The sequence below is a fragment of the Taudactylus pleione genome, unplaced genomic scaffold (genome assembly GCF_031769625.1).
Source record: "Taudactylus pleione unplaced genomic scaffold, aTauple2 ptg000086l, whole genome shotgun sequence".
In the NCBI taxonomy this organism is placed as follows: domain Eukaryota; kingdom Metazoa; phylum Chordata; class Amphibia; order Anura; family Myobatrachidae; genus Taudactylus; species Taudactylus pleione.
Window position 1 is genome coordinate 20,585,443 of NW_028284488.1, and position 20,291 is coordinate 20,605,733.

Sequence of the window (20,291 nt, forward strand, 5' to 3'; positions counted from 1 at the left end):
TAGATATTCTATAGTTTATAGTTTGGGAACCACTGGATTAGGTGTTGACTCTTTTAATGCATTTATTGATGGATAGGTGTGCACAAGCTCTCAAATATACTTTTTTCTGGAGCATCCACATTGATTTTTACTATTAAGAACATGATCACGATCAGTCTATTATAATAGAATAAATAAAATCTGTGGAAAAGTCTAAGCTACTACAGTAAAGTGCCTGTAGGGGTGATTCATTTAGATGGGGCAAATGTGCAGTAACCCATTGCAAGTACTTAGCAACTTTAATTAAATCATGTAAAAATTAGTATATGAATGCAAATGGGTTACTGTTAGATCTGTTGCCATGGGATACCGTTGGATATGTTGCTATGAGTTACTGGTGGATATGTTGCTATGGACTAACGGATCGTTTGCTATCTATTACTGTTGGATTCGTTGCTATGGATTACTGTTGGATTTGTTGCCACAGGTCACTGTTGGATCATTTACTGCACGCACTTTTGAACCTCCTTAGTAAATCACCCTGTATGCGTCAGTATGGTCTTGGCCCTGCGCTATAACAGATGGAGATCTGCAGTGTTACTGAATGCTCACATGGTCACTAATTAAACAGTCACAAACGATCATGTACTCAATTAATAACGTAAAAGAAATATGTTGCTCTGGCAGAATAACAAAGCCAGTGACAACTTGAACATCAGTCCAATGATTACTTAACGTTATATTAATCACAATTCATAGTTTACCTTAAAATATCATCTGCAAATAAACTCACTGGAAATTGATACAATCCCAACTGTGAATTACAAATAATGGGAACAGCTGACTTATATTATAGAGCTGAGAGTAGTAACTACACATAAACTGTCATTTTTTTTCTTCCAACAGCTAAAGACTTCATCAGTCATTTGATGGAAAAGGATCCCAACAAGAGATATACCTGTGCACAGGCCCTGCGGCACCCATGGTAAATACTTGTACGCTAAGGGCTCATTCAGATGACTGTTTCATTTTAGTTTCTAGATTATACATTACACAGGGGCTCATGTAGAGTTGGACGCAAGTCCTTTTTTGCATAAAACCAAATATTTTCATACCAGGCATGTGCAGATTCGGACCATATGATGATACACGCACCGCTCTGATGGTTAGGGGATGCACGTGCATAACAGGTCTTTCGAATACGCTCGCAGACCCCCCCCAAGCCACAACATGATTGACATGCTGTGGCGTTTGGGGGGAGGACTGGGGGAGTGGCTGGTCACCGTTCCCGGTAACGGGGGCGTGTCGCCTGCCATGTTCTGGGAGTGACGAGGCCAGGGTCTGCGTTGACGGACGCAGATTCCTTGCCTCCTAAGTGACCAGCACCAGGTCAGGCTGCGGGAAGCTCCAGCTCCCGCAACCTGTCCAAAGGAGCAACCTTCAATACCAGCGGTCGCGATGGTGCTCGCAAATGCAGCAAGGAGGTGTCTGAATTTGCATGAAGTTGGTTCGAAATTGCAAGGCTGTTTGTGTGCGGCTCTGCAATTCCATCCATCTCTGAATCAGGTCCTTAGAGAGGTGTTAACTCAGGCAAGCGTAGCGCAATAAGGGCTTTTTTACATAATTGCCAGCAGCAGCACACGTGTAATTGAATCCATCCTTACTATGGAACACAGACTAATGTATTAAAGGAAAAAAGCCCCATTACTGTAATTATTATTTTCACCAACAAAAGGGATTGTTTTTGCTTCACCCTAAATATCAATAGAGCTACCTTCAGTAATAACCCCTGTTGGTGCAGCCTATTTATCATGTATTGAGGTGATTCTCCCTTTTCTGTTGAAGCATTTCAAGATATTGGGGTTGGGTGGGTAGGGAGGTTAAGTGCCTCGCACATGCTTTTAATCCTTCTAAAGTGCTGAGGGGGAGCAATGCTGATCACTGGACTTGTTAATTAATTGCTCATGGGCTAAGAGTATGTGCATGGAATTGAATCACCCCAATTGATGCAAGGACAGAAATGTTAATATAAAAATAATAATAATTTTGAGCATATAAAAAAAAAAAAATGAAGTCACTGTAATTTTTATAATCAGAAACATTTAACATTATTCTTTTAAATAAAAGCTCATTATGTTAACAAAACATATATATGAATAGAAGCTATAAAAGCTGGTGGCCAATTTATTCGACAATAAAAAATAAAAATAATTTATTAAAATACTAAAAATACACTTACCTAGATAATTTATTTGTCTTTCTCTGCTTATCTTTCTACTGCAAAGGACAGTCTCTTACATTTACACTTAGTATAAGGGCATTGGCCTCAATGTGTGACTGGTTACAGTATGTCATAGGCAGTAGTGGAGAAGGGTTTAATAATGGTAGCAACAATTTAAGCTAAGTACAGTATGTGTTTCTAAAAACATTTTATATATATACTGATGAAAATGTACATAGCAAACATTTTTTTCCAATTACAGTATATTTACATTTTCTTGCTGTTTGGAAATTCCATAAGGAATGAGAATTTAGTATTATGTAAATTACTTTAACATGATCCACACTTACTATAGTAGTCTTAACAAGAGGAGCAAGCTGGCAACTTTTAGCCTGGGGGGCAAAAGGAAGAAAATGATCCTGGTGCATGGCAAAGGAAAAATGGCCATGATAAAAACGTGCAGGAGTGTTTTTTCCCAAAAGGGATATGGTTTAAAATTGTTACGTCACAGAGCTATATTCAAATAGAACACATACCAGCTCCTTATGATAAAGCAGAGACTATCCTAATTACCTCTATATAATACATGGGATGTAGTTAGGATCCTGGCGATGACCATCTCGACGGTCACAATACCGACTCCAATGGTCATCACAATACAGACTCCGGAATCCTGACTGTCAGAATCCCAATGGTGAGTATTAGGGTTAGGCACTAGGGGGAGGGTTAGGTTTAGGCTGCGTGGAGGGTATGGTTAGGATTAAGCTGCCAAATGGGATAGTTAGCATTAGGCTGTGGGAGGAGTGGGTTAGGGGTAGAATACTTACCAACATGCATCTGGATTTTGACCATCGGGATTCCATTGCCAATATTGTGACCATTGAGATGGTCACCGCCGGCATATCGTACCCATCCCATAATACACAAAGCATTCTAGTGACTTATATTTAGACAATAAAGGGATCCATATATAAGCTAAGCTAATGATCTCTATACAATACAGGAAGCACTTAAGTAATAATATACAATACAGGGAGCACTCTAGTAACCAACATAAAAGGAGCATTCTAGTGATAGATAATGTGGAGTACGCACATGGCTGACCCAGCAGCCGGCTGACCAAGCAACCGATTTGATAAGCATACACACTTACCAATCAGTCGCTAAATAGGTCTGGTCAGAAATCACAATTGGACGGTCATTTAATTTCCCCACCCAGTTGTGATGTCATTGTCAGTGATTCTTGAAGCCAGCATAACGTGTCGGCCGACCATCCAACTCCACATCACACCCTGAGGGAAAAACACACACGGGAGTGTTGGCACTGGTGACAAACCAAAGCCAGAGCCATAAATATACATTTTGGTGCCCTGTGCCAGAAAACGCATTGGTGGGCCCCACCCATCATATTTTTAACAGGGACAATGCAGGCGCATGTCTGAAAAAAGGGGTGGTCTCGTAGGGAAAGTGCCCCTTACTCACATTACCCTAAATAGTAGTGTCCCTTATACACATTACGTTACACAGTAGTAATGCCCCTTACAGATTGCGCCACACAGTAGTAATGCCCATTACAGGTGTGGTACCCCCATATACGTACTAAAGGTGTCCCTCACTCTAATTTTTATTAAGGTATACATATACTACTGCCCGATTCACTGGAATGGCCGGGGCTGATGAACTCTGGCTGACCCCAGTTCCCCTGTCTCCCCTGAGGCTGCACTGCCCAGGGGGTAGATCTACCAGCGGCTAGCAACCCAGGGAGCCTAGAAAGAATGCCCCCATTGATTGGCCCCCTCGGCTGCAGGGCAGAGGGCCTGCTGGGCGGGCTGTTACTAGGGCCCCCTGTCCAATGAGGATTGCTCGACCAAGCCGGGGAGGTGAGCTTGAGTAGGTGCTTAGGGTTAAATAAGAGCACTTGGGGGCTCTGACTGAACTTCGGCTGAACTGGATATGTGGATCCGGGGATCGTGGCGCTGCGGCCACCATGGGGACTACACGCCGAAGAGGAGGCTGCCGCTGATTTGAAGAGGACCTGGCGTTGAGGGGAAATGTCCCTGCCTGTCTACCACTGAACTGAACTGGACTTCCACAGAGGACACAGATGCCGGAGGGGAGAGGACCTGCATTACTCCAACTCCACGCACCAGGAGCTGGACCACACAGACAGCAGCCACTCACCTGCTGGACTGCTGTGCTGAGAGAGCCCGGAGTCATCGCTGAAGAGACCACTGCCGGGAACTGCTGGGGAAGCAGAAGGACCCAGGAAGAAGACCCCAATTGTTGTCGGCTGCCTGGATGAGGGCCCGCAACTCAGGGCACCCCTGTGGGGAAGCTTGTCGCCAGGACCGGGCATAGAGAGCCGCTTCCGCAAGGAGTTTAGATCCATTGCCGCCTGGAGAGCCTCCTGTTGTAAGGGAAGATTCTGCGAGGGAACGAAGAAGACCGCTAGCAAGAGGAGAGCCAGAGGAGTGCCTTATTGGAACTTGGAAGGAGCCGCCCTAGAAGAGGAAGACTGCATTGCTTGTAGGGTGCTGCTGGAAGGACCCGCAGAGAAGACTGCAGCTGGGATCCCCACAGGTAGTGGCCGTGATCGCAGATGGAGGCAGCCGGTTTCGCCCACAGGGCATGTGCGCTCTGTGCAGGCGCACCGCCCTAGTTATGGCCCTGACCAAAGCAAACCATAAAAAGTATGATTAATACACATAGTTAGTAAAGTCATATTATGGGGCTTAGGTTTGCGAGCTGTAGGAACTCCTGCGAGTCTTCATGGATTTTTAAAGCGCAATCATTTTAAAGGCAAAACCAAGCAGCTCGCAACCTATTTCATAAGCCCCTATATGTAATAAATAATTAAATCTTACTACCTTGGCAACAAATATTTATTTAAACTAGGGATGTGCAGGCTCGGATAGGTTCGAGTTTGCACGTGGAGTTCGGATTTTTCCCTCCAAAAAAACGGAACTCAGAACGAGGCAAAACGTCATCTTACATGGACGAACATCATCATTCCTTGTCTTTTGTCCAGGAATGATGATGTTCGTCCATGTAAGATGACGTTTTGCCTCGTTCTGAGTTCCGTTTTTTTGGAGGGAAAAATCCGAACTCCACGTGCAAACTCGAACCTATCCGAGCCTGCACATCCCTAATTTAAACCTTAAAAACAAACAAAATGCTACATATATACCAACAACCTGAGCAAAAGAACATCCACCTTGATAGAAGAAATAATAAATTCCTCCCATTTAAAATCGGGCTCCAGATCTGACACCCCCTCCCCTTCTCAAACTGACACTAAAATGTGACATCCTTCTTTTCCCTAAATTACAGTTTACCCCCATGTCTTACAGCCCTCCTCCTATCTGAATTAAAATTCATTAAATACAAAGCCAAGCTACATTACTTGAAGTGGGTCGAGTTCACCTTGAACTTAAAACTGAAACATTTTCTTATGTGGGAAAGTTTTATATAGCCACAATTTCTACCCCTATGTGACCCCAAATCCATCATCATTTGCAGCAGAGGTCCCCAAACGCAGTCCTCAAGGCTCCCCAACAGTTCAGGTCAGAGCCGTAACTAGACTTTTTGGTGCCCTGTGCCAGAAAGTGCATTGGCGCCTCCCCCCCTCCCCCAATTTTCTATAAGGAAATAAGATGCGCTCCTGAAAAAGGGGGCATGGCTTCATGGGTAGGGACAATGACATATCTATCTGATCTTGTCCCGTACAATGATGATGGGGTACCGATCCCGTTGTACCACTATTATCCAGGTGTATCTGCCAAGTGCAGTGTGAATCGGCTGCAGTGATGATACACAGTAATTATGCAGTATAACTCACCTGCTATAGATATAGGACAGTGCTGGTGAAGCTGCACCTGCAGCAGGATTTGTCCATTAGAACAGCCATGTACAAGTCTGGAGCAGTCAGTGTAGATCACTGACTGAAAGTATAGAAAGAGTGCTGCTTGTAGTGTATATGCAGCAATTATCAGCAGCGAGGAGATCTGTGTATGATAATGTACCCCGCGCTGGCAGCTGAACTCACCAGCAGAGGTACTCGAGGTGCGCTGGTAACACCTGGGTCGGGAATCAGTGCTTGTTCTCAGGGCTGCCATCAGAAATTATGGGGCAGATATCTGTATGTGTTAAATAAAAGAGGATGTGACTGAAGTTGTTTGGCGAGGTGGCTTGAAGTAGGGGGGTCAGCCAGGGAGAAAATAGGGGCGGGCAGGAGATGCTGGGGATAAAAGAAGAGGAAGCTACAAGTGAGAATGATTATAAACAAAAAATTGACAGGCAGAACAGCGCCCCCTGACCCTGCAGAGCCCTGTGCTGTGGCACATGTCGCACCATCCTAGTTACGGCTCTGGTTCAGATTATAGAGATATCCATGGTTGAGCAAAGGTGGTTAAATCAAATTGACTGAAGTACTAATTAAGTCACCCGTGCTCAACCAATGATATATCTAAAACCTGAACTGTTGGGGAGCCTTGATGACTGCGTTCGGGAACGTCTGGTTTACAGGATTCTTCCTGGTATCTTTCACAACTTGCAGCTAATGACCCTCCGATACATCTATAACATGGGTCCTTGTTCATTTGTGAGCCATTTATCAATTCTTTGATATATTATTTGTGGACAGTGGGTGTGGTTGGGGGGGAGGGGTGGCGAGACATCTATTTTCTGCTGTTTTTACAATTTTGTATCATTTTACCTTAGTGTGATGGAGTCTATTGGTTTCTTACCTCATTGTCTTGATGAGGCTATGTATCCTATTATTGCACTGCTATTTGTAATTATGCTTTGCCTTGGATATTGGCACCATTGTTCACTACAATATTTGTGTATATGACACTTGGTGTTTCAATAAAAAACTTGTTAAATTATACAATTAAAATCATGAACCAGAACTTCCCCTTCCTCCGACAATTATAACTGTCCAAGAACTGCTTGTCTCCTCCCACTATTATAATCATGTCCCAAAACTGCCCCCTTCCTCCCACAATTATAATTGCCCCAGAACTGCCCCCTTCCTCCCACAATTATAATCATGTCCCAAAAGGGATCCCTTTCTCACACAATTATAATTGTCCCAGAACTGCCCCCTTCCTCACACAATTGTAACTGTCCCAGAACTGCCCCCTTCCTCCCACAATTATAATTGCCCCAGAACTGCCCCCTTCCTCCCACAATTAAAATCATGTCCCAAAATTGCCCCTTTCCTCCCACAATTATGATTGTCCCAGAACTGCCCCCTCCTCACACAATTAGAATTATTTCCCATAATTGCCCCCTTCTCACTCAATTATGTCAGATACCTAGGTGCCCCCTTCTCACACTATTTGTCAGTTAGGTTCCCCCCTTCTCACACAATAATGCCAGATAGCTGCCCCCCTTCTCACACAATAATGCCAGATAGCTGCCCCCTTCTCACACAATTGTGCCAGATAGCTGCCCCCCTTCTCACACAATAATGCCAGATAGCTGCCCCCTTCTCACACAATAATGCCAGATAGCTGCCCCCCTTCTCACACAATAATGCCAGATAGCTGCCCCCCTTCTCACACAATAATGCCAGATAGCTGCCCCCCTTCTCACACAATAATGCCAGATAGCTGCCCCCTTCTCACGCAATTGTGCCAGATAGCTGCCCCCTTTCTCACACAATAATGCCAGATAGCTGCCCTCCTTCTCACACAATAATGCCAGATAGCTGCCCCCCTTCTCACACAATAATGCCAGATAGCTGCCCCCCTTCTCGCACAATTGTGCCAGATAGCTGCCCCCCTTCTCACGCAATTATGCCAGATAGCTGCCCCCCTTCTCACGCATTATGCCAGATAGCTGCCCCCCTTCTCACGCATTATGCCAGATAGCTACACTTACTCCCCTCTCGTCCTGCAGATGCCACCCTGCCCCCAGCCCAATCCACCTCTGCCTAATAAGTCCCTATATGAAAAACAGCCTGTTCTACATTAATCTTTCCCGTAATGGAATAAACCCTGAGTCCATCTGGGGGAAATATAACAGAGTTGAGACACTGAATGGCTCACCTGCAGACCCAGGGGGGATATAATATGCGCCCGGACAGGGTATTCAGGAACACCAATTGAAGTTGCAGAAAATAACTTCAAATAACTTTTTAAAGGTTTCCAGTCACTGTAATTAAACCCAGCTGCCTTTTCTACAGTTTGAGCCCTACCAAAAGTTCATGTAAAACATTTAACTAAATGTAATTCCAGAAAATCAGATTAAAAGCTAAACATGTTGGTCACCAAGGACCAATGAACACTAAATTGTACCAAGCAACATAGATGTTGTATAACTACATACAACTAATACATCTTCTTAAAGTAAGTTCTAATGCAGATCACCATTTAAGACCGGCATCACTGATAATAGAAATCTTCATATGATGACCACTGTTTTCTTCAGTCAAGACACTAAGGCAATGCTGTTAATACTGATGTACAGAAAGTCATTGGAGACCAGTAGGTTTATCGTGCAAGCAGTCACACCTTTTCTGAATAACAAACCTTTAGCTGGATACACAATATGCGATCCGTCTTATAATATATATTGTTCCAACGCGGATTGGAACCACATATCATATGGATTGTATAGTGTGTATGCATGATCGTGCATGCATGGTGGTTGTGCATCGCTTTGTGCATCGTCAGAGCAGATGGGACGAAGCAATGAACAATGTCATGCTGCTAAATGCAGCTTGGAATGATATTTTGTGTAGTGTGTATGGCCAGCGTGATATATCATTCCATCTCATGGTGGTGTTTGTATTTCTGGATGTTAGTAAGCTGTGTATTTAAATGCCCGTAGTTGTGATGTCTGGCCAGACATATTGTGCTGCCAATTGATAAGTGTCTATGCTTACTAAAATTGGTCGCTTGATCACTCAGTCTGTCGGTTGGTGGCACCATCTGTCATAATTTGAGTGGCAAGTTTATTTCCGCTGGAAGCACAGAACCAAGTATGCCCTGATAGCAAAACTATGACAGTGCATGCTGGGATGTGTAGTTCCACAGCAATTGGAGGGCCGCTTATTGCCCATCCCTGTCTTAAACCCAGAGGGGATTCCACAAAGCTGTAAAGGCTTCATTGGGTTTAATTGCCAGTAATGGGGACTTTATCTGCAACTCCATCTATAGCTGGTGCTATGATTTTAATTGGTAAATACTGCAGTAACCGCATTGCATTCCCGATACCTATGTATGTGGAAGTGAGAACAACTGGTAAGTAGGGGCACACCCGAGAAATCATTGATTTGGCAGAAACTCTCTTGATAAATTGCACCAACCTGTGATAACACCTTTATCTGTGGAAAACGTGACACATACTAGGTGATCAACAGAGACTTTGGGGAAGATGACAAATGACAGCTCCTAGTTGTCATTTTTCCAACACAGCCTGTAACATGACAGTTAAGAGCTGAGTGGCTGGTCGTTTATCACTCTGCAATTTATCACTTTCAGGAGCTTCATACATCTCCCACTAAGAGGGGTATTCAATATGAAACGTTAACTTCACTGTCGAAGTTAATGTTTCATATAGGAGTTTTTACCTACGTTAAAGTATCGGGCGCGCTCCCGCTTATCCCCGTATTCAATATGAAATTAACGAAAACGGGAAACTCCAAAGTTACGAATATTTACTTAAAAAAATTGTAAGACCCCCTTAAAGTTGTAAAAACATGGGGGATCACTATGGGTACCCCCGTTTTAGCCTTTAATTGAAAGTCGGGGATTTAAATAGCCGCAGCAGGTGTTTTTTTCCCGACATTGAAGAAGTGATGCAGAAGAGCACTTATGTTATATTTTTTGTTTTTTTAAGTGGTCCCATCAAATTTGGGGTACATGAAAATGGGTACTAGCATATTTTTAAGTCCCTAAAGTAATTTTTTTTAAATTCTGCATTTGTGCACCTGCCGCTATAATTCTATTCTTCAAAACACCTGCCGCATACTTGCAGAATAGCCCTGAACCTATTTCCCTATTGTTATACAATTTTTTCCCTTTTTTTTTTTTCACCCCAATTTTTAAAATTATTTTTTGAGGTGTCCCTATTTTTTTTTAAAACTTTTTTTGACACAGTTCTTTTTTAAATGTCATTCCCAGGGGTGCAGGCTATTTTTTTTAAGCCTGCACCCCTAAACCCCAATTCTGCCCTTTTTTTCAACACCTATTCAATGGTGAAAAGTTATCCCCGTTTTTTATCAAAGACTTTTCAAAACTGCGATAAGTCTTTGAAATCGAATACAGTGTAAAAGTAAAACCTGCGATAATGACGTCATACCTCCGATATTAACGCAAAAACGATGTTTTCGCTCCCATATTGAATACCCCTGAAAGCATCTATTTCTGCTATGTGAAGCATGTTAATATAAATATTGCACATTATAAAAACTATATGGTTTTTATAGAGTAAATTGCAATAAAATAAATGTTTTGAAAATAATTGCAAATTACATTCTGTTAGCCTGGTTTTAAATGAAATATCTGATCCTTACAGCAACATTTCATAGAAAAATAAACGGGCCCATGCAAATACATGATATTATTTACATGTGTTGATGTGTATTTTGTAAGTGCAAGCAATTAAAAAAATTATACAGCTTTTTCTCAAGGGTGTATTTACGGAATAATAACAGTTTTCCATGTGTATGTTTTTGTAATATGTTCTACATAAATTACGACCTTGTCAGATTGTGTTGGAAGATAAACAGATCATTACAGTAATTGTAGTAGTACAGATTTGCCAGCAAAGCTATAACATATCCTTGTAACACACCCACAGTATTGATGTCTTCAAAGGGGCATTAATTCATTGGCAACTCTCTCTCCTCTCTCACTGCTTCTCTCCTCTCTTTTTTATTCTCACACTCTTTACTCTTTCTTTCCACTAGCTCTTTCCCCACTCTATCTATCCTTCATCTCCTTTATCTATAGGCTTCAGCATTGTGGTAGTACTATACAGTAGTTGCAATTCCATTGATGTATAGCAGTGATTTTCAGCCTTTTTCATCTCGTGGCACACTGAGAAGATTTTAAGCTTGCCAAGGCACACCATCAGTTTGTTTTACTAAAATATAAAATCACAGATTTCAATATCAATCCAGGAACCAAAATAGGAATCTTGGAACTAGCTTTCAGATAAAATCATCCAGGATCACATAGCACAGGTGCCATATTACTTTATAGAAGAACTATAAGGCAGATAATATGGCCCATTGGCACATTTAGGCAATAACACTAGTGATTATCAACATAAGTGTAGGAGAGATGCAAAACTAACTATACTAACCAAAGAAGCTGCAACATCACTCTTATTATGTATAATACCCATTACACGCTATTACAGTATGTCACACAATGCACGGCCTGTGCGGAGAAACACAGAGAGACAGTGTCCTGAAGTCCAGCACGGTGGCGGCAGCAGCAGACTAGTCACCGTGGGGGGATTCAATTCAAAGCGATGTTGAATAGCCCCGCTGTTTGGACGGGCTAAAGGATTTCTTCTCACACACAACCGGAGATGCGGGAAGAAATCCGACAAATGTGCCGGGCGCGCAGCTGTTTGCCAGCTGTTATCGCCGCACGGCCGCCACTTTAGTTGGAGAATGCCGGTTCTCGCGACTAAACACCAAGGTTAAGTCGCGAGAACCGGCATTCTCCGACTTAACAGCACAGTGAATTGAATAGCTTTGGGAGCTCCCTCCCGGGGTTATTCAGCATCACGCTGAATTGAATTCCGCCCCATCAGTGATATGATATACATGTGATAGTGCTAAACTACTGTTTAGCCAGAGGTCAGTAAGAGTACATAGAGTCTACTCCCCGGCACTACACACAAGCGGCCTCTTACCTTGCTAGATGTCCCCGTTGCTGTCGCTGGGTAGCGGGAAGCTGAGCTGCCGCTTGGGATCTGGAGGGAAACAGTGGGAGAAGCAGAGCAGGCAGGGAAGCAGCTACGGCCCCTACTGCTGGCACACTGCAGACTTTGCTTGTACATTGCGCACATATCCAGCGGTGAGGTAGGAGTATTCCTTTTAATTACCGCTCTTGTTCCTCCTTGCTCCTGCTGTCAGCATCCAGCGTCATGACATCACGTTCCAGCTTGCGGCACATAGCAGTTGAAAAATGCTGATGTGTACAGGCTGTAGGGACCAATAGGAACCACTGGTCTGTGACATTTTTGGCTGGGTTACACTTGATAAACTAGCCGACTAAACAGTGAACCATTTCACACTGATTGCACCTCCCCCGGATATGCCCATGGCTGAGGGGCACCTGAGGCCCCCCTGTGGAGCAATTTTTTTTACATTAGACCACGGCCCTCATATTACCAGGGCCCGGCAAACCTCGCTACAGCCCTGTCTTGGGTTACTCCAGCAAAATCACGCTGCTGGAGGCTGTGATGTCCAAGAACACAGCAACTGGCTTTGGCACGCCCAGAAAATGGGGCCGACACATTCCCGTTTTCTGTAATGCTCCCCATCGGTGTCCCCAAATACAAACAGCATGTCAATCATGTTGCGGCTTTTGGGGCACTGCAACTGACATCGCAGGACCAGATCTTCGCTAGACATTGGGCGTTGTATTGACGGAATGGATGTGCAGTCCATGGTAGTGGCTTATTTTGTCACTCAGTCACAGGTTTTTTGTAATATTGAGAGATTTGTTTTGAGTGTAAACATAAAATGTGCTTTTAATAGCTAAAATTGCTAAATGGCCATAAATTTATAAAAATGACGAAAACACTAAAAACAGTAGAAAGCATACAGAAACTGGAACCGAATCAATTTAAAAGGAAAAAACTAGACTTGGATGACTGGTGTTATGCTAATATAGCACCACCAGCATTATATGTATGTATTTATATATTAGATGTTGTATATCATTCATTTTTTTACCTACCTATTTCTTTGCTTGACTTGAAAGCCGAGAAAGTTTTGCCTGCTTAGATATATTTTGAAATACCCATCACCCTTGTGACAATATGTAATTGGAACAAATAATCATGAATTATTCTCTAGTTTTGCAACTTTAAAGTAAATCAGGTCTGAAAATGAACATTTCTGTATTTGAATTCTTTTCCAGGATTGCTGGAGATACAGCGCTGTGTAAAAATATACACGAATCTGTCAGTGCACAAATCCGTAAAAACTTTGCAAAAAGCAAATGGAGGGTAAGTCATTACACAACTTCTTTCACTCATCACATTTATAATTGTGGCAGATACAGCCATTTGCCAACCCACTTCTGGCTCCACCCCACTCTCTTGCCCCCTTCTTCGCTTCTTACCTTGGAGTAGTTGGGAGTGTGGCACTGGGCTGTAACACTGCTACTCCCAGCCCATTACCAAGATCAAAGAGCAGCAGCCAGTAACTGCCAACTGCTGGTGCTCCATTGTGGGGGTACTGTGGTAAGTAGTGTTGTAAAGCTTTGCACACACAAACTTATCAACTTATCACTTGGAATAAAAACAGTCCTGATGTCCCTACACTATTGTCCCAAAAACAGGCTATCGCCATTACAATCCATTATGAATGCAGCTGCGAGGCTTATCTTCCTTGCCAAACGTTCATCGTCTGCTGCCCCGCTCTGTCAGTCCCTCCATTGGTTGCCGGTTTTCTACCGTATTCAATACAAAATACTGTTACTTACACATAAGGCCATTAACCGAATTACACCAACATACATCTCTTCACTCATCTCAAAATATCTCCCAACCCGACCTCTCCGCTCAGCACAAGAACTGCGTCTCTCATCCCCACGCATTACTTGCTCCCATTTACGGTTACAGGACTTTCTTCGGGCTGCACCCACTCTATGGAATGCCTTACCACACACAATAAGACTTACCTCTACTCTTCAATCCTTCAAGCGTTCCCTGAAAACTCACCTCTTCAGACAAGCTTATCAGATTCCAGAACCGACCACATAACCTTCATAGCTTCCATGTCTTATCACATCCCCTCTCACAGTCCACACATAACCTCACATATTGTCTTTCTTTCACATGCTCCTGACATTTTGCCGACATTCCTGTGTGACTGGATCATGCAGCCCACCAAGAAACTCTGCATTCTGGCCAGACCAAATTGCAATATATATAGCACCTATCCTTGTGTATCAATGCCTGTTTCCCTATAGATTGTAAGCTTGCAAGCAGGGCCCTCTTACCTCTATGTCTGTCTGTTATTACCCTGTTTTGTTCTATCAATGTTTCCAATTGTAAAGCGCAACGGAATATGCTGCGCTATATAAGAAACTGTTAATAAATAAATAAATAAATAAATATTGTAGTTCATTGAATATATAAATGAATCGAAACTGAGCAGTATGTCAGGGGAGCAATTAAGTTAGTCTTTGATGGCACAGTGCCCCTCTGAGGATTATTCCATGTCTTCACCCAGGCGCAAGTCTTGCTTGCAGATATATCTCCTTAATTTACAACAGCACCTAACACTTGGTTGCTGACACCATGCTGCTTATTTAAGTGTTATGCAGCAATGTTTATAAATCATGTATTTGTCCCGTATTGTTTGTACTGTTATTAACTATTTCTTGTGTGCTCATTTGTTTATGTACTTTGCAAGGTTCTGCGGAACCCTTTTGTCGCCATATAAACAAAGGATACTAATAATTAAAGCGGAGAGCATGTATGCACCTTGGTGTGTGACATCCATACTGCAGTACAAAACCTATGAGTTCCTGCTGGCCACTCTTAATTATACTGGAGAGTGTTAGAGGGTTGATGACTTCTGCATTGTGTAGGACTTGCTTGAGCCCCGATGTTAAATTTAAACCTGGTATCACTATAGGACATTGACACAATATAGACCTCAGTTTACTTAGCTGCACCACTTATAACCTCACAATGCAAGCCACAAAATACTATATAAACCAAAAAAACTGACTTCATTGGTTAATTATTGAATTGTGCTGTATTACTAAGCAAACTTCACTACAACTGGCATAACTAACAATGCTGCACTCTTAGTGGCACAGATGGACACAAGTTATGTTCCTATTCACAAATGCTAATTTGGTAGCTGTGGAAATAATATTATTTATATGGTTTTCTCCAACAGGAGAGAAGACACTTCATCCTTGTTTTAGAGAAACACTTCTAATGGATATAAAAATAAACTTTTATTGTGTATTCAGAAATCCACAAACATACTTTCATATACAAGTAATTACTAAATTGTTTAATATATACATCCATATTCATTCCAAATGACTTGAGAACCTACTGAGATTATATATTTTGTTAGCAGTTAATAAAGGAGATTCAATTTGAAAGGAAGGAAATGCAGGAGTAGTTTGCAAGTCCGCATAATAAGGGACTGGACATGCTGAAGAGTTATAGTTGGAAGACACAGATTATGTAAGAGTTCAGCCATCTGTTACCTAGGACTTATAGAGAACTGTTTATAGTATATTTGATTATTGCTCTTTCATAGTATACCACAACAGTAATAAGGTTACATAGTTTAGTGGTTTACCAAATGCTGTTTGTGTACTTTGATCCAACACGTTTTATCAGCATGCTTCAAAACCTCTGAAATATTATTAAGTGCAGGGGTATCTAAATGATGATTATTATTTTTACTGTATGTTAATTTTGACAGTGTACTGTTACGGTTTTACAGGAACAATCTTGCCTGTTTACCAGTGTTCAGTGAAGCTGTTAAGCATCTGTAAGACTTTATCATCTGTTTACCAAATTTGCTTCACTGACATGTGCGCGCTGTCTTCTTCTAGCAAGCATTTAATGCTACTGCAGTAGTGAGACACATGAGAAAATTGCACCTTGGGAGCAGCCAGGACAGTTCAAGTATGTCCAGTGGTCACAGCCCTGCAAGCCCTCTTCCAGATGGGACAAGTCGTAAAGAATGTAAATATGCCTATTTCTCAATGGTTACCGCATTTGCTGCATTTTTAAAGTGTTCACTAGATTTGTTACATTAATGCTATATTAAAATACAAATGTGTGTTGCAGAATGGCGCTAGAGCGTGCCTTAAAGGGATCATATAAACCTAAATTACACACAAATACAGGGGAAATGACAATTTGGTTTATTTCATAAAAACATACATAGGACCACATCAAACAAAAAATAATGATGCAAGAGTGGAGTTTCTTAAAGTAAACTTTCTCACCAGAAATCGGTGCTGCGGTGGGCTGGTGTCAAATGCTTAGCATGAGGTCCCGGCTTAATAGTCCGGCACCACCGCAGAAAGCTTTCCAAAATCCAAGGCAAGTTGAATGTGCTGGACTCCCTCCGATTCACATGTAAAACTGTTGCTGCAACGCGTTTCGGATCGTTGGAGATCCTTTCTCAGGCAGTAGGTTAACGTGTCGTGAAAGTTGCCGTATTTATACCCTCCAAATGGCTCTTACTGGTGTTTTAATTCCTGCCTTCCACAGGGCACTCTGGCTGTTAACTTTGCGTCACTTCCGGTTATGGAACTAGGGGCCTGATTCAGAGCCGTTCGCTATTTGTGGTCGTTCGTTCATAAACAAGGGGTGGCTATTCAAATGATCCGTTCGCAAATTGCAGTCTGTTCCCACCTCTAAGTCTGAACGAGCGAGCAAAACATACGCTCGTTTTTTTTTATAAAAACGCCCCCTGGCCGCACGCACCATACGTCATGTCCGCTATTTATTAGATTAATCGAGTACATCGTACAGCGTATGAACTGCTCGCTATTCTTGTGGTTGGTGTTTTCAACCGCTATTTTGCGAGCAGTTCTGAGTTAAAAAAAACCAAGTGACGTGGTCAATGACGCTGCTGTATTAATTATGCACTCCCTTAAAACGCCCGTTTTGACCTTTAAGCACGCCTGCGTTCGGATCTCCACTCCCCGTTTTCAAGCACCTTCCCCTGTTACCACCCACATACGCCTCATTCTGTCACTCAAAATAGCAGGCCCTCGCTATATTGCGTACCAACGATTTTCGGCCGCACTGACTGGTTCGCGCATGCGTACTAAAAACCGTACGCATGCGCAGATGTGCGAACATCGCTCGGAACGAGCGTACTGCCGCTAGCGAGTGGCTCTGAATGAGGGCCTAAGTGGCTTCCGCTCCACTGTGTTGTTTCCGGTGGAACTGGAAGTTCTCTGCGTTCCACCTCGCGGCCATCTTTAATTTTTGCGTTCCACCTCTATTTACTAGAGGGTGGGTACCGGACTTCAATTGCGGCCATTTTGGGGTGGTATTTGGAAAGCTTTTTGCGGTGGTGCCGGACTATTAAGCCGGGACCTCATGCTAAGCATTTAACACCAGCCCACCGCAGCACCGATTTCTGGTGAGAAAGTTTACTTTAACAAACTCCACTCTTGCATCATTATTTTTTGTTTGATGTGATCCTATGTATGTTTTTATGAAATAAACCAAATTGTCATTTCCCCTGTATTTGTGGGTAATTTAGGTTAATTTGTTCCCTTTAAGGCACGCTCAAGTACCATACTGCAAAACACATTTGACTTTTATCTATGCCATTGGTGTTGGATGTTACTCTTTTTTTAGTGTTAGAGGCTGCATGATTGATTTGCGCACAGAGCGTTATTAATCTTTGTTGACATTAATGTTGTATTGTAATTGTATTTACTTATATAGCAGCAGTAATTAATACATGAGGGGTCTGTTTACTAATAACGCTTTACTGGCTGCCTCACCATACCAGTGTGAGGCATATATACAGTACATGCTTACTGTTTCATGCATGCGAAGTTGAATGGAAGCCTGAACATGGGCTTCCAGTGCCACTTTTGAAGAAAATGACAGTTAATAAAAAAATAATGTTTTCTATAGGTAATGTGCTGTATGTATTCAGGAAATATGCTAGACAATAGGTCAACTATTCCATGAAAACTGCACCAAGGACAGGTGTATAAAATTAATTTGTCAGTGTTTTATACATTTCCCTCATTCATTGATCAATTGTTCTAAACTTACTTGAATGGAAGTAATCCCTGCCATGAAAAACAAATTCAGCATTACCATATGAAGCATATGCCACATGTGAGTCATGTATTAAGGATGCTTGCAAAGGGAGGCAGAAGGTTAGCCATCAGGAAGAACTTGCAATACTTATGACTCCTTTCCACATTCTTCTGGATTTACACACAATTACACAATTGTAGTGGAGAGAAATTTACTAAACTGTGGTTGGAGACCACCAACATTGGATGCAAAACACATGGACCAGATGGACTACTGCCAAGGAGCACCCAACACAAAATTAATTAAACTCCAGCATTTTTTTTCTATATTAAATAGTATTTCTTATATTAAATATTATTACTCATGGAAGGTATGATTGATTTATCTCCGATTGTGGCATAAGTTTTTCATTTCAGCCCAGTGGCATGACTTGGTCATTGCAGACCTGGGGCATGACTTGCTCATTGCAGACCTGGGGCATGACGTGTTCATTGCAGACCTGGGGCATAAATTGTTCACTGCAGCCCGGGGGCATGACTTGTTCACTGCAGCCCGGGGGGCATGACTTGTTCACTGCAGCCCGGGGGGCATGATTTGTTCACTGCAGCCCGGGGGGCATGACTTGTTCACTGCAGCCCGGGGGGCATGACTTGTTCACTGCAGCCCGGGGGCATGACTTGTTCATTTGCAAACCTGGGGCATGACTTGTTCATTCAAGTCAAATAAGGGGGGCATGAATTCATTATTTCAGAGAGGAAGATGATTGATTTTCATTTGGGACGATAGTTAATTTTTTGTAGTGCACACTTACACACTTGTGACCAGGGCTGTCACCAGAAATTGTGGGGCCTGGTACTATTAAAATAGGCAGGACCCCCCTGGGTGGGGGGAGCATAGGACAGGGAAGGCTGAACCTTATTGGGGGAGGGGGGGCTGGAGTACAGGGCAGGGAATGATGTCTGGACTTGGGGGGTGGACACGCGGTGAAAGGTCCTCCTAATGCAGCTATCCTATGTACCTATGTCCTCCTAATGCAGCTACTCCTATGGACTTCAGCTGGTCCTGAGAGAGTGGGGGCCCGGGTGGCAGCGTCGCAGCAGTTCAAATATGCACGGCACGGCAGCCAGCTAGAAAACGCCAGTGGCAGTGTCCGCGAGCCAATCACAACTCGTGACCCAGCAGCCAATCAGGAGCAGCCACTCCTGATTGGCTGCCGGTCCGCGAACTGCGATGCGCTCGCGGCTGGTGCCATTTTTGAAGTGCTACACTAGTGCACTTGCGCCGGCGGCACTGTGTTTCCCTGGGTTCCGGTGCATATCCGGCTCTGCACCGTTGCCACCCGGCCGGGCCCCCGCTCTCTCTGGGCCCAGGTGCTACAGGCCCAGCAGTGCCCCCCCTGATGGCGGCCCAGCTTGTGACTATATGCATGCTTCTACAAGCTCCAGCATGTAAGAATACTCATGGGCTGTCAGTGCATGCTGGCACTTGCCGTGCCATAAGAGCTTGCTTGATATTTGAACAGTATTATCCTGGTGCCAAAGGTACTAGGAGGGTCACAGAACATTGTAATGGTGAGAGCCATAATTAGACATTTTGGTGCCCTGGGTGAGAGAGAGCATCAGCACGCCCCTATCCCCATGCCATATATTTATTACATCATATAATTCCTCCAGGGGCGTAAGTTCATACCAGGCTTATGGAGGTTAAATAGACGGTAGTGCCCTCTTCGGTCTCCCCAGCCGGCCCACCTTCTGTCTCTCCAGCCTGCCCCCTTGCAGCCCACGCACACTTACCTTCTCTTCTGGGCAACTGCTCCTCTGTCAGCAGTATGGCGTGCGTGACATCATGATGCCGTGTCATAATAATGATGCCTCCCGAGAGTTCCGCCACTGCATTCTATATACACTATGTAGACAAAAGTGATTGGACACTGACAGCAAATCGATCAGCAAGAATTTGACGTCAGTACTTTGTAGGTCCACCACTTGCAGTGATTACTGCAAACACCCTTCTTGGCAAACTGTCCACATGTTCCTGGACAACATCAGGCAGACAGGTCTCAGTGTTGCAGGCAAGGATTCGCACTTGCACACTCTAACCATGCTGAACCTAATGA

At 43.3% G+C, this 20,291-nt stretch overlaps 1 protein-coding gene across 2 annotated transcripts in view; it reads left to right on the forward strand.

The window, feature by feature from the left end:
* CAMK1D (calcium/calmodulin dependent protein kinase ID) overlaps nt 1-20,291 on the forward strand; it is a 456,946-nt gene that overhangs the window by 410,154 nt on the left and 26,501 nt on the right. For both annotated transcript variants that reach the window (XM_088468914.1, XM_088468913.1), the window contains exons 8-10: nt 886-964; nt 13,315-13,402; nt 15,988-16,120. In XM_088468914.1, coding sequence (XP_088325040.1) covers nt 886-964; nt 13,315-13,402; nt 15,988-16,120 — 300 coding nt within the window. The remainder of the gene's footprint in view (nt 1-885; nt 965-13,314; nt 13,403-15,987; nt 16,121-20,291) is intronic.